A 16,446-nucleotide genomic window follows, 5' to 3' on the forward strand; every position below is an offset into this window, starting at 1 on the left:
ATATATACACATATATATATATATATATACACATATATATATACACAATGCAACTCTAGTCAGGATTTCGCTCATCCCAACGCAGCACCTCAGTAGATTTATTGGAAAATAAATGCATGGTAAATCCTAACAAGGGGCTGGAATGCAGACAGTCTTTAAAAATTAAAAGACCTAAATGATTTACAGGTAAAGCTGGCAGTGGAAGCCCTCCACAGCATCAGTGCAGTCTAAACTAAAACACTTCCTGCAGCAAGAACAATCATAACAACAAAAAGGATACAAGAGAAGAAGTCATTGATTGCAGAGAAGGAAGTGATGTTTGTTGCCGATGTCGTCGTGAAGCAGCTCGTCAATTTGACGACACTCAGTTGGTGATATCTAACAAAATAAAGAAGAAGGTGACTATAGGATCAAAATGAGAACATATTAACTCTGCACATCTATCATGCTTCATCTCTGTCTGAGCTATGCGACTGTTAAAGAGTGTTCGCTACCCTTTAACACTGATTTTTGATTTAGTTTTTCCATTCACAAGATGTATCACATGTATAACTACCTAAAGAAGATAAAGATGAATCAGCAACATGCGCTGCTAAAACATATAGCATTTACGTGCAACACTTCCCTGGTCTCCAGCATAAGCCCTGACAGCTTACAGTCCACAGACAAGCATTTTAGGTGGTAATGAGAAGTGTGTGGTAGAAGCTAAATAAAGCCAGACCCTCGTCAAATCAGTAACAATGCTAGCTTAAGCAACAAAGCCCTTCACGGAGGACATAAGTCTCAGGAAAGATCAATCCTTTCATCTATATTCCCCTTTTACCTGCATTGCAATATTGTTGCAATCAATATATTTTTATCTGTATTACAATACATGGGTGACTGGAAGTGAAAAGTGGCATATGATTAGTTTAAATCCGTGAAAAATGCCCTTACTGCCCTGCAATTATTGTTAATGTTCTCTTGAGAAAGGCACTTAAACCCCAATGTGTCAGTGTTACTGTTTAGAGGCCAACAAGAGTGTGGTCATAACATGCATCGTTGAGGTGTGATTGTACGCCAATGTGATTGTGTATTGATATAGAATTATGGTATGATACTTCGTTACCAGGCCGGTACCATGCCCTACATTTCTTTCAACTGCATTCTCCCAATGGCTTCCAGGAAAGATAGATTAACAAATACTCAAATACAAGAAGCACAAGCAGTAAATACACTATTGATTACAATAAAATCCCTTGTTTCTTGTAAACAATGTTTATACAGACAAAGAGTACATTTTGAGATGATTTAGTACAATGCAACAACTAAGATGTTAATAATAATGAATGGTTGGATACATTGTCAGTAATGGTTATTGTTGATTCCCCATTGCTACACTGTCTTTAACACTAGAAAACATGCATTTCTGCTGTTAACTGCATTAGACCAATAGTGTCATATGACTACCAAGCTGTGACCAGTGGGATCCAGCTTGGACACCGAAAGAGACTAGACTCTAGTTCAATCAGTGTTTTTTGATTTATTTATTTGTTATTGAATAGCGTAATACATTTTTATATTGGAACAATAAATTACATGGTAAGACAAATTCAAATCCCATAGCTAGTATATGCATCACTATCAAGCATACATACTAAAGTGTTCTGCATAATGATCCCTTGTAATTACCTTTTGATGTTGTCTCGTGTGGTGTCCACATTGTACAGGTACGAGTATAGAGAGGGTCCAGATGCCAGGAGCAGAAATTTGTCGAGGTAATAAAACTGAGCACCTCTAATGGGTTTGGAGAACATACTGTCGCCCTAAAGGAGAAGAGACACGAGACAAAAATCAAACAAGTCTTTTACAATTATTGAGACATTAATGATAAAACAAAATATATTACTAAAAAATAAATATATTCCAATTTTATTTTATAAGAAGAAAAATTCAAAAGAATACATTTTATTTTGCTCATGTTCTTTTTTTTTTATTATTTTGAACGTCACTGAAGTAAAAAAATCAAAGACCTCGAGAAACTCAGGTTCTAAATAGTTTTGTCTAACTTTGTACTCCAGGTTGCCTGAAGGGGATTCAAAGCAAAGCCACGGCTGAATTCTTAAAGCAATAAAAAGCTTTAATAGTAAGCGCTGTACACCACTATAGCTGTTTAATTGCTCAAAATGACACATGCAACACCCTCAATTGGGGAGAGAGAGAAACCCACGAGAATAAAACGTGAATGTTTGCTCTAACACTAACAACCACCATCTTCATTTTGTTGTTGCCTTTACAGTTCATATTTCTTTCTAGAGTTGTTCAAGTATAACTGTGCAAAGCTATTTGTGATTCTGGCTCACCCCGACACAACTCTTGTCCCTGAAAAGACATTTGTTGCCAAGTTCTTTCACAAGAACACCAACCAGTCAAAGGCGGCAGACCTGGCCAAGCTCAAAACAATCTCACTAAGGGGAGCAAAGCAGGTTTGCTAAGCATCAGCTATGGGGAGACCCCAGATTTTGTTTGCACTTGGCAAGGGGAAATAGACACACTTCTGACTGTCCCATTAAATGTGATACCCAATGAAGTAAGGAGGGTCTGCATATGATCAGAGTTTTGGATGCTCTGAATGCAGGAGATACTTTGAATGACAAAGTCCCTATCCATGAGTCATGAAACACACTATTTCATTCTCCCAATTAATTTTGTTCTCTCTTATTATTTCCAAAAGTATAACTACATTAAAAGGAAAACATGAATAAAGCAAGTTTTTTTTTAATCAATATGTCAAAGATACACTTTGAACATTACACAGAAATTGTTACCAAAGTGCGCCAAATAATTTGAGAATGTTCATCATAACATCTCTTACCTGCATTTCACCACCATATAATAGAGTTAACCCTTTCCATCACCCGTAATATGCATCTCTTAATACCGGATGTAACTTAATCACAAAATCCAAACCTGAGACATTATACTTTGAAAACATTTTCTTGAGAACAACAAATGAAAACATTTTTACTGAGAGTGAAAAATGCGTACAGCTTGTGTCTGTAGTAATTGTTCTATACTTCTAAATCAATTTGAGTTTTAGACCTTCAGAGAGCGGACATTTTTACAATATGAGGTCACTCTGGCTAGTCTTCATTTCACAGTTTCTTTGTGAATAGGACTTGAGCAAGGGGATGTTTGATAAGGACTTACATTAGGGTGTATAAGATTAGGGTGATAGGGACTGAATGAAATCCATCAAAAAAAGAAAATAAATACAAGGTTGTATTTGGGAATGCATGGAACATTTACCATGATAATGGCTGGCTCTGGGCTGCCATGGGTCCAGATTCGTAGTGACTGGTCTTCTGACGCACTCAACCACCACTGTCTGTTGAGGCTCCAGCTCACACTGCTCACTGGCTTGTCATGCCCTGCTTATAAAACGGAGAGGTTTGAAATTATCCTGAAAACAGCGTGTGGCTGCAACATTTACTTTTATGGTGCTGCTCAGGGAGTCTGGCAGAGTGCAGAGAAGAGGCACACGGTGACCTACTGGTCACCTCAACTTCTGTCCTCTTATCTCTGCTGCCCCTTTGTGGAGACTGTGTTCCCAAATGCACTTAAATGTTCAAGTGCGAAAGACATGCTAGACAATGATGGCCATCCTTTCTTTGCTGGCCTGTGTTTACTTTACTGCCTAGGATCACTGGGTGGCAGACAGAATTGACTGCTCTTAGTATTGTTTTAATTTCTGATACTGTGTGAAATTCTAAGAAACTATATCATGTCAAACATAGTTGGTCTCTAAAGCCGTGCCCTTTTCATCTTTCTTTTTCTATCATCACCTTGGTTTTACTGTCTGGCAAAAACAAAGACGGCATGTACTAAATTCCTGCGTTGGAATACAACCAAAGCACGCTTTTTCCGGTAAAAGAGAACTCTTTATCTACTACTTTGACAGTGATAGCTGATAAAGTCAATATTTGGAAATGTGTGGAGTCTTTCATCTTAAGCCATGGATCCATTTCAAAGTATGTTCATCAAAAATATCCCAAATAAGGCTGACCTAAATCCAAGTAATAAATACTTCTTAGTATTGTCATCCTCCGCATCTTCAGGGGTAAGATCTTAACCTTTGATGACTGTGTCAGTTAATAAAACCCCATCATGAAAGATATCATGAATAATGCATAAAAGGAATCATTTAAATGCACTGCTTAAAATAGCACTGAGGTGACTGAGGGCAAATACTGAATAACCCTGACGTTTGGCTAAGTATGGATACTCATGACCACTTCATGCACCTGTGTAGACAGTTGGATTGCCAGCCAGGGAGTTCTTGTACAATAACACTGAGCTGTCGGCAAGACCACACAGTATTTGTTTTCCGTCACCTGGGAGAGACGAGGAAACACAGGATCGTTTTATTTGGATTCTTCAGTCAACAGACGATTTATTATTAACAGAAATCAAGAACTCTGTCTTTAAACGTAGGGGGGAATTTAGTTTAAACAGGAACACTTATCCTTAAAAATGTAATATAATTCTTTAACGACAACAACTGCCAACTATACTTCATAAATGATTGTTTTACCTACATTCAGCCTTCCAGTAGAGGATGGACAAAACTGGATGCAGTATGTAACCCTTTTCTGTTTGCAATGCAATGCCTCAAATGATGTTACTGCTGACAAAATACTACGAATTCAGGATCCAACGGATCTTCACAATCCAAATAAATGTCAAATGACATCATTCAATGCCATCATGTTGTTGTAGCATCATGGAGGACCATCCTACAGTCCAGAATCATGATCATGGGACAGTTCTTAGTGTGTAACTGAGAGCTCAAACGAACCTCAAGTAGCTTAACCTTTACACAGATATAATCAAGATCTAAGACTCACTTAAATATATCATTATATTGTGTTTAATCAGTATGTCAGTATGCAGCAGCTAAATTGTCTCACCTGAATACTGAAGGCAGTGGACTGGCTTATTGCCAATGCTTAGGTGAATGTGTGAAATAGTAGGTGCTGCACTGTCTGCTGGATAATCTCTGAGGAGTGAACCTCTAAATGACAAACAAAAGGTTTGGTGTTAATACCAACTATAACATTTGAAGACTTTCTCAACATTGTATTTTAAATGATGGGACTGCTTACTTATTTTTCTTAGCCTTTTGAGAGGAGGGATTCTTCTGGCTATTTGTTTTCGGTGAAAACATCATATTTCTGAAAAGTGAAAACAAAATCAAAATATTCCTGCGATGTCTCCTGCATCATTTGATTCATCAAACCTCATTTCTTACTGTATGTTTTGGATATGGTGCATTCAACTTCATTTTTCATTTCAATCTTCCTCTCACTTGAATTTACATTCAAGTTTTTTTTAACCTGAATCCAAATTTAAACTGTAATTTGATTTTCTATTAGGCAACAAGTTGCTCTCTGAACCTACCTTGGGGGACTGTTGTATCCAGAAGACTTCACTTTTGAGTGGAAAACCAGAGGCTGCTCCTTTATTCCTCCTTTGTAAAAAGAACAAGGTGGTTTATTACACATAGACCAACAAACACAAGTATGTTCATGAGTATAAATGATCATATAATGCTCAAAACAAAAATGGAAGATAATAAAAAGACAAGAGTCCCATTTACAAATGAGTAGATATAACAATGTGAGTCAAAAGTTGAAGGAAAAGATGACCTCTGTTCATTAGTTTCCATAATTAGGATAGAATTACTCATGATATTGTGGTGGCTTTTCATGGATTAAACTAGGAAAGGAAGCTACATTATTGGGGGACCACTCCGTGCTGTGAGCATTAAGTGCATCAGCCCACAGCCCAAACTGTGGGATGGTTCATTCTGCTCCCTGTTCACTGTCAGTGCCTTTACTATATTACAATGAGCTCACTTTTTCCACAACCATTAAAATGTGTGAGGCTTTCCAAAAACTGCTCTCCAGTCAAATACAGGCAAAGCAAGAAAAAGTCACATTTTAGGATTTAAATTGCATCAGAAAAAAACATACGACTTGATTCAACACTCGTTTATCACTTAAGCAGAAATGTCCAAATGATTTATCCATTATTAATTCATTAATCAATTTAGTTGATCAACAAAACTAAGTAAACCTGGACAAGTCAACTGAGTATTTGAGCTTTTAAGATACAGCTCTTGAATTTCTTTCCATGCAATTATATATTTTACACAGCTATTGTCTTTTTCAGTGACAGTAATTAATTAATTGTGTAACGTGCTGCAGTTTAGTAACAGATTGCTATTGAACATGAACATGATTAAAGATTGATGGTACTGTAGTATAATCTGGTCACACTGTATGTCACACTGTATATGTGTACAGTAGTAGCTTATATACTATGTTTAAAAATGTCTAATGGCATTTGAATTATCCTTTAAAGGTTTTATAAAAGGAACCCTGATAACAGAATCCCTGATGAGAGTCGATAACAAGCAAACCTACGGTTAATAACTAATAATGGACATACCACATGTCCGTAGTTTTAATTTGCTAATACAGTATATCATTAAAGTCACAAACCCTGAACAGCTTAACAGGCTTGTGTGGCTGTGAATCATTGACCTAGTGTTTGAGTGCTAGTTGTCCTTAAGCTCTCAGACAATTAATACAAGTTAAACCAACCAGTCAGAATCAAAAAGGAAGCACATCTGGATCTCCTTTCAACCCTCTCTTATCAGAGTGTTTTCCATCTTTGATCAGCAGTGCCAATGTTCACTACATGTTTTTTTCCCTGTAAAGTACACTTGACAACCTCTGAACAACTACTATGTTCCCTTTTCTTTGGATTTTGAAGTGAAATGTGAGTTTGTCTAGGTATATGTTTTTTTTATTTTTGTCTGTCCAGCCTCGAAGGATAACGTTGTTGATACTATTCACCCCGTGTTGCCTCTGTGAAAGTCTTATTTTAATCCTTAGTTGAGATTTTTGCATGAAGACGTCTTCATTGCACGAGGTGTTTACAAAGCAAATGTCGAGGCTTTCGTGAACCAGGTATTGAACTTGGGTCAAACAATAGGCAAAAAGTACATAACAAATGCTTTTTCCGCTGGTCAATGAAAGGTCTTGTGACACTGGTTGCTCTCATGCTGCACCGTCCTCCACTATGATGTGTGTAAGGTGAGGTACTGGAAGTAACTTTTGATCCAGAACAGATTACATGCAGGACATTTTAGGCCACAAATCTAATTACCTGGCAACACAATCACTTGGCATTGCTTAACAGCCCCATTAACCATTATATTGATATATAACGGTCATTTAGTTTTATTGCGCAGTAAAGATCCCATAATTTATGCTGACTTCACGCTAGACGCTATTTGAAGCGAGGCTTCCAGACAAATTTCCAAATCGAGTAATACCTGCGTAAAATCACAGAGGTTTGCTGTGTGCTCTTTTTACAGCACTCATTATGTTAGACTTAGCCTGAGCTGTCTTAACCATTACCGCAACAACGCTTCATAATAATGACATTCATCAGTCTAGCTCAAAACATTAGGACGTTTAGCTACGGATGCAACAACTAAAGGAGCAGCAAATGATTCTCTGATCTGATCTGTCAGACCAAAAACCATTAGTGGTTGTTAATACTAACATGATTTAAAATATATATCACATGTTTGGTTTCTGTGACTTTAAGAAGTGACAATGATTTGTTTTACAGTTTGGTTTGTGTGCATTGGTAGGGACATGGCTCCGGCCAGCCCTGGAGTTTATTCTAAAACAAACCACTAACTCTAGTTTTCAGGAGAAGGGAAAACTCAGACCTCCCTCTGAGTTAGCTGGAATCACACATATGGAGCCAAACTAAGGGTCTGACAGCTAGATAAATCATGAAGCATCTGAAGAATATGCTGCTTATGTGGAACATATGTGTAGCATACTGGGAGGAAATGTTCAAAGAGGGCAAAGAATATACCACTAACCACAATATCAAACTTTATTAGACAGCTAGATGTGAAGTTGTGAACTACATTCATGAAACAATAAGGCACTCCATATAGTAGTTGCTGTAAAGCAGTGACTAATGGCATAGCAGTCAGAAGCATGAAACACTCTCCTCTATAATTCATACTGGATGTCATGGCCTCTCAGTCCAATGTGTGTCACAGATTGTTTTTTCCATCTCACTCTACCAAGAGCTAGTAAGGAATGCTTGATGCTCTATGGCATGTCACGGTAAGCCGATGCCTGGCAGCAGCCGTTCAGATGCTTTTGTAGATGAGCACCCAGTATTTTTACATAAATCTAAGCCCGCTCTCCTTTTGAAATTGTAGACATTGGTGACGTCTGAGGACAAAAGAAAAGTTACATGTTCCTCATAAAGAAAAACATTGAAATGGTAACAGTTTATGCCAACAGTTATTACTGTTTTGATCACTTTCTACTGAAGACTGAGATACATTTAAAGTCAGCTCTGAACTTGCAATGGAGGCCATTCAATGCCAATGGCTGCTTTAGTAGGCCCCTGATAGCCTAACTATAAAACAACTTAATCAGGCAAGACTCAGGCATTACACTTCATAAAAGTGACATCATGCAAAAAGTGAGGCAAGAGTCCTGGTTCACTTCATGATTATCTAATGAGGCGGTGAGATGTGACAACAGATATCTAGTCTGCACCAGGAATCGCGGAGGTTTATGGCGTAATTTGTATACAATTCTGCAGATGTATTTTAGAATATAGAGTTGCATGAGCGCAGCGTGGTGGGTTGCACTGGTCCGTAAATGTTTGCGGTTTTTGGTCCAACACTGCATTCATGCAGCACCTCTGGACTCCCCTGAAGATCCCCTACAGCATCTGGCACTGGCAGCTCCCTTCACTCCAGCTGTGGGGAGCCTGGCTAATACTGGCTTTCTCAGCAGTAGCTCTCTGTAACAGCAACATGTAAACCACAGTATATTGTACTGTAGGTCTCCAGCAGAATACTTTCAAGCTGCCAGATCCTAATGATACACCAAAGAACCACAAATAGGCCCACTTTAAAAAGGAATCCACTCCTGCAAGAAGCAACCGTACAACAAACTGAGCTAAGTAAAGAGAACGTATCGCGCTAAATGTGTTGTACTCTTGCTGTTGCATAATTTGAAGCACCTGCTTATGTGGCACATGAAAACGGAAGTAAAACTAATTATGAATGCCACATCTACACTACCCACAATGCAAAGCATGGAATCTTTTTCATCTTCCATATTTACAGATAATGAAGAGGTTCTCATGCGCTCTTGTAATAGCCAAGCACACTTTCTATAAACCTACAATAAGTTCATTTTAAGATAATTGTCTGTGTCCAAGCAAAACAGACAAAGAGCCAGATATGGAGTAAACTATAAAATGGGTCATACTTTTAAAACCAAGAGTGGTCAAACAGCAGTAGCTCCCTTTATTTCATGTGCATGAGCATAAGTGAGAGGGGACTGAGGGTTCAGATGCTGACCTTTCTTTTTAGGATGTTCAGGCTCCTTCTTCTTCAACTCGGCATTCAGAGGAGATTCAAGCAGTGGAGGAGAACTGAAAACAAAAAGGGAGGGGTGGAATTGGGAATAGAGTTACTGGAAATGAAGGAGCAAAGCATTTTCCAGCATTGTGGATCATTAGTCCTTCTAATTCTCAGTACCATATCGTTGACTCATGAAAAACCAGATGGCAAGAAAGGTCATAATATGCCAAGTTAACATGGAAGAGTCAGTGGGAGTTACAGGCAGGAGGCCAACTGAAAAACATACCACACTTTTGTATATATTGCTGGTGAGGCCAGGTGACCAGTGGCTGAGAGAGAGCAACAAAAGCCTACAACTGCACTGCTTTTTGCACATTTTAACAAGCTGACGTGATTGTTCTTTGGCTCATGTTAAAGCAGAAAAACACATCATGTTGATGAAATTATCAGTATGTATTGGTGCTGCTGGATTTTGCTAAATAATCATTTATGGAGGTACAGGTAATACCTGAATGAATTTCATTCCTTCTCCGGAGCACATTTTCTTCCTTTGTTGGCCTTTATAAAGCAATGTTATTGTGAGAGTAATAAGTATGATTTCTGGATTAATTTTGTACATACAGTACAGACGGCTTTATTAACCCATGCAGATTTAAATGCTAAGACGTATAAAAAAATGTTCACAGAGTTGAGTCATTCACTAAGTAGAGCGGATCCAGGCTGGAGCCAAATGATTACATGAGCTACAGAAAGCAGTGGTTTCCTCTTGTACTAGTGACATTAAATAATGTGCTCATGTACTAGTGCCACTGAATAAACAAATTACATAATAAGGGAGTATTATTTACAATACAAGCAGCTGAAATACACACAATGGTATTTAGCAGGTTGTTCTTGATCAAGAAAACCTGGGTTCCAGCCCGTGTACAGTAGATGCAAGGACCACGTGTCCATGAAACACTGACTTTTTACGAACAGAGCTGATTTGTTGCTTCGATCTCTTAATTGAAGGGAGCTGTCTTCTAGGGAGTCAACATACCAATATATACCAATGCAGCATCACTAAATATTTGCCCTTAACTCCAGGTTTACCTGGGGAATACCAAAAAGCCTTCACCACTAGCCCAGGTCCTCCTTAGGTCCCAGGGATGTAACTCCAACAGGACCACACATGGAGTAAACAGAGAGCTCACTAAAAACACCATCTGTGGGACAAGGAATTTGAGAATGAATTAATATTAAATCAGTATCATTCCATTATTATTCTAAAATGATCAAATTAAACTATACCTTCATTAATAATGTTGAGGAAAATAGAGACAATGATAAGTCAGGAGGGTTTATCCTGCATTACAACACCTAATTGGTTCTCTGTATGAACAGAACACATATCACTTTCCTTCAGGAGGCAAAACACAGTCAAAATAATATTTCACATAATCCTAGAGTGGATGGTGAAAAAGTTTAAGATACTAACAAGGGACTGACTTCAGTGGTTCATACTATAGTGACAAGGTGCAACCAGGCCTGCTGCACGCAAGTGCTCTGACTCAAAGGGTCAATTGCGACATGAGAACAATCTGATTAAGGACTTAATCAGATTATTAAGGACTTAATTGCAATCCTCTTTTAGTCCACACAACAGCATGGGCCAATTGAATGATAAAAGTCCAGTTGAAAGGACAATTCAGCAAAATGTCTTAATGGTTTATCAAGATATTATTGGCATTACTCACAGAGTTATCCCCGCCTGGAGAGATGGCCCACGACCCAGCCATTGTGATGCTTACGTTGGGGTAGTCTAGAACAACGAACATCAGTCATGAGTTTGGTGTCTGTAAATTACCTTTACATTATAAAATCAATCAGTTCTTCTTCTTAGAAAGATAATCGTGTATAACCTCTGCTGAAGTAGAGTAATGGTGCACTGGTTGTGCATAAAGGCTTAAAGATATCACAGTGGTACAGTAGCAATAGGAGACTTTACACCACTACCAGCCTACCTTTGAAGTTCAGTGCTGTAAGGAGTTCTGAGGTAGCCAGATCAACCACATACAGGCCATCAGAGCTTCCAATACACAACCAACTGTTGTCCCTGCAGGAGCCCACACAGAAGAGTATGGGAAAACAATGTTACAGTATTCCCCTTATAAGCATTTCTTGTTCAGATCATTTGGGGAAAGACAATGTAACCATATACTCAGGAAAAACATACTGGGATGGAGTAGCAGGACTTGAGGTTTATATTTAAGTTTCCTTTCACTTCATGTAGTCTAAACTATGTACACCCAGCACAGTGGAAACTACTGCCACATCAAGTAGAAAGGAGTGGAAACTTAGCTTGAAGGATCCTTTTCATCCACTTCCTGAGCTACATGCTGAGGCTATAACCGTGTCCGCAAAATTGTGCATTTTTAATGCATCATTATGTTCATGCTGAGCCTGTGCTTCTGTACAGGATGGAGACAATTACAGCCATTGTATGAGGATGTTTATGTGATAATTGGACCATAAAAATTGAGTGTTTGTCCAGCAGCGTTCATTGCCGTTAGGCACAATGGATTTATTATATTCTACCACTGGGGGGCGCCAAAGATCAAATTCTAAATTGTACACACAGTTGCTTTAACAACATAACTTTAGCACTGGACCTATTAGTATTTTGGATTAATGTGCTGTAAATGTTTGAATGATAAAGACTCACACAAAAGTAGACCTGTGTCCTGTTATTTGATAGTGTTTGTGAAGTGTAGTTCTATTATACAAAGCAATAATTGCACTGATACTGTTATACTACATTTCAACAGTAAAAACAGAAAGTTACTCCTCCAACTGCATATTTATCACATAATACGCCTGAGCAAAATAGTTTTGTTGAATCCCATCAAATGGAAGCCAGTAAAACAGGGTTGCAGACAGACTTCAAGCAGCTGATGAACTAGAGTTTACGCTAAATCTTAAATATGATGTAGATGTTGCTCTGAGATCATATGCTTTCCTTTGGGCAATAAGGAATCAACGTCCATTTCATTCAAGTGGTTCACATAATAAACAGAGAGTTGTGTCCGTGCTTTTTAAGAGCCTGCTTCCTGTCATAACATCAAATGTTTGAACAGCATGAAACAAGATTCTGCCACGAGCCTGCAAAAGTTTCCTGTGTTGTGAGAAGTTTCCTTTGACGTTTTCTGTGACTGCATGGACACGTGCAGCAAGCAGCCCATTAAGATGTGCCATTCAGTTCAGGCTTTTTTTTCCCCCCAGGATTTCTCTGACAATGTGACAGCTACGAAGTGTTACTGGCAGAAATGTGCAGCTAACTGTGTTTGCATTGCTTTCGTGATATTTTCCTGGATCCCGTACAATTGACCTTGTGGAAATAAGAACAAATTGAGCCCTTGAGAATGGCAGCAGTGTTGACAGCATCATGTCTTGTTTCAACATTAAGATTCCTTGTCACAAATGAAGTGAAACAGTTTCAAATAATAAAGTCCATTCATCATTTTGAGCACTTGAGAGTGAGACTGGTCTCTATGCTGACACTAGGAAATTTCCATTCTATCTATGCATCCAACCATCCTGTAATGAAGGTTACGATATTGCAACCGTAGGTCCATAAGCACAGGTGGAGCCCTCTACTGGACACTATGGATAACATTCTCCTCCAATCACAAGTAGTGCTGAGTCAGGAGTCTTCTGGGCTAACCATGACCCAGAAATCTCATACCTACTATAAACTTCTCAGACTGTTTATCTATGGTATGGAGATTGTGCACTTACTTTTTATGCTCACTACTGGTGTCAGGGAATGAGTTACATAAAGCCATTCTGAGGACTGGTTTTGAAGTCTCCACATTATCTACAGCTGATTGTTCTGCGAACCCTGCAAGAAAATATCAAAATAGCAGTGTATAAGTAACTCGTTCTAATTGATTTTCTCTTTCAGTCACGTAAATGAAAAGAGGTAGGATTTATGCAAAAGCATTTGATCCAAGTCAGTACTAGATATTCTCTGTCACTGATTGTTCGATAGATTAGTAACATCACCTGATTGATCGCTCACAGTACCTTGGTGCGTTTGATGTCTCTTTTCCATCTTCTGAAGGTCCATTTTGGTCACCAGGTGACACTTGTGGTCATCAGGGAGAGAAAAGCACCACAGCTAAACCATACAGAGACAGGAGTGTTACACAGCGTGTGGATTTGAATCGCATGACAGTGATTATGAGCTGTTAAGGGCTGTGTGCATCAGTCACTAACCTGTCCATCAGTGGAGCCAGTGATAATGTGCCTGTTCTGCTCTGAGAGGAACACACTGAGCAGTGGAGAGGCTAAAGAAGGGAAGAATTGGCTTTAGGTATGTTTCAATCATTTTGCAAGCCCTGACTCCTTTACAGCAGACACTTTACACAACATGCCATTTTAAAATTTTTATTTTACTAGCACAGTTTATAGTGCTTGAAATCTAGCCTAACCCGTGCTTAAAGATAAGCCTTGATTTGGATACTTGCAGCTAAGTCATATACTAACAGATCATGATTTTCAATGGATTCCACTGATAATAGTTATGCTAGTAGTAATATCATACCTGAAAGCACAAAAGATTGGTAGCAAACAGCTTCAGTTTTTAAATCCCACACCTGAAAAGAGATATGGAAAAGTACTTTCTAGTTATTAAAACTCAATTACAGTGCGTGTAATATTTGGTATAAATCAAAAATGTGATTATTTTTTACGCAGATTCAGTACTTTAAAAGTTCGGTCCTCTGATGTGGTGACAAGAATGTCTTTATTCCAGGGACAGAACTCTGCTGATGTTAGAGGTGCGAGGTGGCAGGTCAAAGTGGAGATCACTTCATGTCTCTGATGTGGAAAACAACAACAAATCCTGCATAAGACAAAGTGATGACCTACGATGGCTACTAAACCATCACGCAGAAACAATATTACACGTGTTATAGTAGAGATGTGTAGGGCCGCCCCCTCTTAGTCGACTAATCGGTCATTTGGGTCTTTTTTATGCTTTTTTCATGCTGACTGACTGATTTCCAAGACACTTATGAGCACATATCTTGATATATTGTACATACTGAGTCAACATATAGTGCCAACCAATGAACTGAAATGTATTCAGTAAGTATTTATAAGGGAAAACTGAGAAAACGTGCATCATCTTGTACCTTTGAGCTGAGAACATATACAGTTGCTCCTGAGCACGCCGCCACTCGTTCATCAGAGAAACAGAAGGAGAGATGGACCACTTCACCCAGTAAAGTCCCGATCACTGTTCCAGCCGCAACTCTACCTGCAAACAGATGAATTAGTCTGTTTGTATTCAAAGCAAATGAAGTTCACGACCATAGTGAGTGACGTATCTGGTAATATTTCACCAAAAGGCAGGTTTGTTGAGATTTTCAGTCAGGAAAAAGATCATACTTACAGTACAGAATATATGTGTATGTATATATGTGCGACAGGGATGCTCCATAACTAAGCAGGTTGTAGGAGCCATTTAGCGTGTATAATTATATGTTCTAGATATAGTTGTGTATACTTATGGACTACAGCATTTTGACCACTAGATGGTAGTGTGCACCTACTAGTCTATGAGGCAACACTGGTCAGGTGATGTGAGTCAGGTGTGTTAAGGTTACAGGTGAACAGGAAGATGGGTGAGCACAGGTGGAGGGAACTCAGGGTTCTTTTTTATTTTAACAGACATTGGAATAGCAAACTTAATCATGTAACCCTGTTTAACAGCAAATAATCTGGATTACTTCACATTCACATTCGTCATCTATTGATGTCTGCATTAAATGGGACCATCACTCAAAGATACAATACTGTATAATCAGCAAAGCATTGCACACACACACACAGAGACATATGTTCTCACCCGCATGTGTTCTCTTCTGGCACAATTCAATGTCCCAGACAATGATGTAGTCAGCAGAGGCAGAGCAGAGGAGAACAGGTCTGCTTCGTTTTCCAAAAGTCATGGCACTGATCTCACCATGGTGGCCGGTTAGCAGCAGGGGCTGTGGACAAACATTCAAGTTAGACTCTAGTGTTTGTAAAATACACAATGCATTTGGACAAATTCTTTCTGTGGCTCCTGGATGATGGATTAAGGCATTAAGAGATAAACCTTATCTTTCTCACTCTTAAAAAACAAAACAATACAAATGGTATGACCAGATGTTATTTGTCTCACCAGGTTGTATTCCAGTTTAAATCCTGAAATGTTGTTACAGAGGGTAACATTATAGCCTAACAATTAGCAGTCGTTTTGTGCAATTAACCAAACTTTGTGAACAAACCTTCTGCTCTGTGTCCATATTGCTGTAGATCAGCATGTCCTTGCCATGCAGTGGTACACCACAGCAAGAGTGACAACATGCTAGCTGTCTATGAGACAGAAGCCGATCACAAGTTAAACTGAGCTTTTCAATCACCATCTTTGCTCCTGTCTTTGCCACACAAAGTGTAGTGTGTGTTCCGAATATAACGCTAATTAGTTCCCGTTTAAACGTCGCCAAGAATTCATCTTTCAACCACAAGCGGTAACGTTACTTCAGTGACTTTTGGTTTCATAAACAGTTACATTGAAGTTAAGTTATGTTGGGCTAATGACGCAGACGCTTTAGTTTACAGGTGGACACGTGTTGCAGGTTGCTAGGACACGACGCTAATTTCCGTTACAAAAGATGGTCTATAGCAGAACGACGTTTCACACACAACAAAACAAAAGTAACCTCATCATGGTAAATATGCACTGACTCTTGTTTATTATATACGATAGGCATCGTCAACGCTTCCAGTATGTTAGAATATCTGAACACTACAATTTTTTGGGTGTGCCTCTACTTTGAAGTAGAGTCACAGTAGAGTCAGAGTGGGACTTCTGTTATATTATATTCATGGTTCTCGTCTGTTGTACCTGCGTTTAACCACACAACGGCGATCACAGCTCACTTACTCACTCA

At 38.8% G+C, this 16,446-nt stretch overlaps 1 protein-coding gene across 2 annotated transcripts in view; it reads right to left on the reverse strand.

Moving 5' to 3' along the window:
* wdr27 (WD repeat domain 27) overlaps positions 1-16,126 on the reverse strand; it is a 39,105-nt gene extending 22,979 nt beyond the window's left edge. Inside the window, exons 1-19 of one of the 2 annotated variants that reach the window (XM_031840952.1) lie at positions 15,781-16,126; positions 15,357-15,498; positions 14,641-14,765; positions 14,210-14,323; positions 14,049-14,100; positions 13,721-13,791; positions 13,529-13,622; positions 13,241-13,343; positions 11,467-11,558; positions 11,200-11,264; positions 10,556-10,668; positions 9,461-9,534; positions 5,440-5,509; positions 5,145-5,213; positions 4,950-5,053; positions 4,284-4,373; positions 3,289-3,410; positions 1,672-1,805; positions 281-378 (exon numbers count right to left, since the gene is read on the reverse strand). In XM_031840952.1, the coding sequence (XP_031696812.1) occupies positions 281-378; positions 1,672-1,805; positions 3,289-3,410; positions 4,284-4,373; positions 4,950-5,053; positions 5,145-5,213; positions 5,440-5,509; positions 9,461-9,534; positions 10,556-10,668; positions 11,200-11,264; positions 11,467-11,558; positions 13,241-13,343; positions 13,529-13,622; positions 13,721-13,791; positions 14,049-14,100; positions 14,210-14,323; positions 14,641-14,765; positions 15,357-15,498; positions 15,781-15,918 (1,870 nt within the window). In that variant the 5' untranslated portion in view covers positions 15,919-16,126. The remainder of the gene's footprint in view (positions 1-280; positions 379-1,671; positions 1,806-3,288; positions 3,411-4,283; positions 4,374-4,949; positions 5,054-5,144; positions 5,214-5,439; positions 5,510-9,460; positions 9,535-10,555; positions 10,669-11,199; positions 11,265-11,466; positions 11,559-13,240; positions 13,344-13,528; positions 13,623-13,720; positions 13,792-14,048; positions 14,101-14,209; positions 14,324-14,640; positions 14,766-15,356; positions 15,499-15,780) is intronic. The other variant, XM_031840960.1, reaches the window with a different exon arrangement.
* Positions 16,127-16,446: the final 320 nt, after the last annotated feature.

This window comes from Anarrhichthys ocellatus, unplaced genomic scaffold (genome assembly GCF_004355925.1).
Source record: "Anarrhichthys ocellatus isolate YVR2014 unplaced genomic scaffold, GSC_Weel_1.0 scaffold3, whole genome shotgun sequence".
Classification (NCBI taxonomy): domain Eukaryota; kingdom Metazoa; phylum Chordata; class Actinopteri; order Perciformes; family Anarhichadidae; genus Anarrhichthys; species Anarrhichthys ocellatus.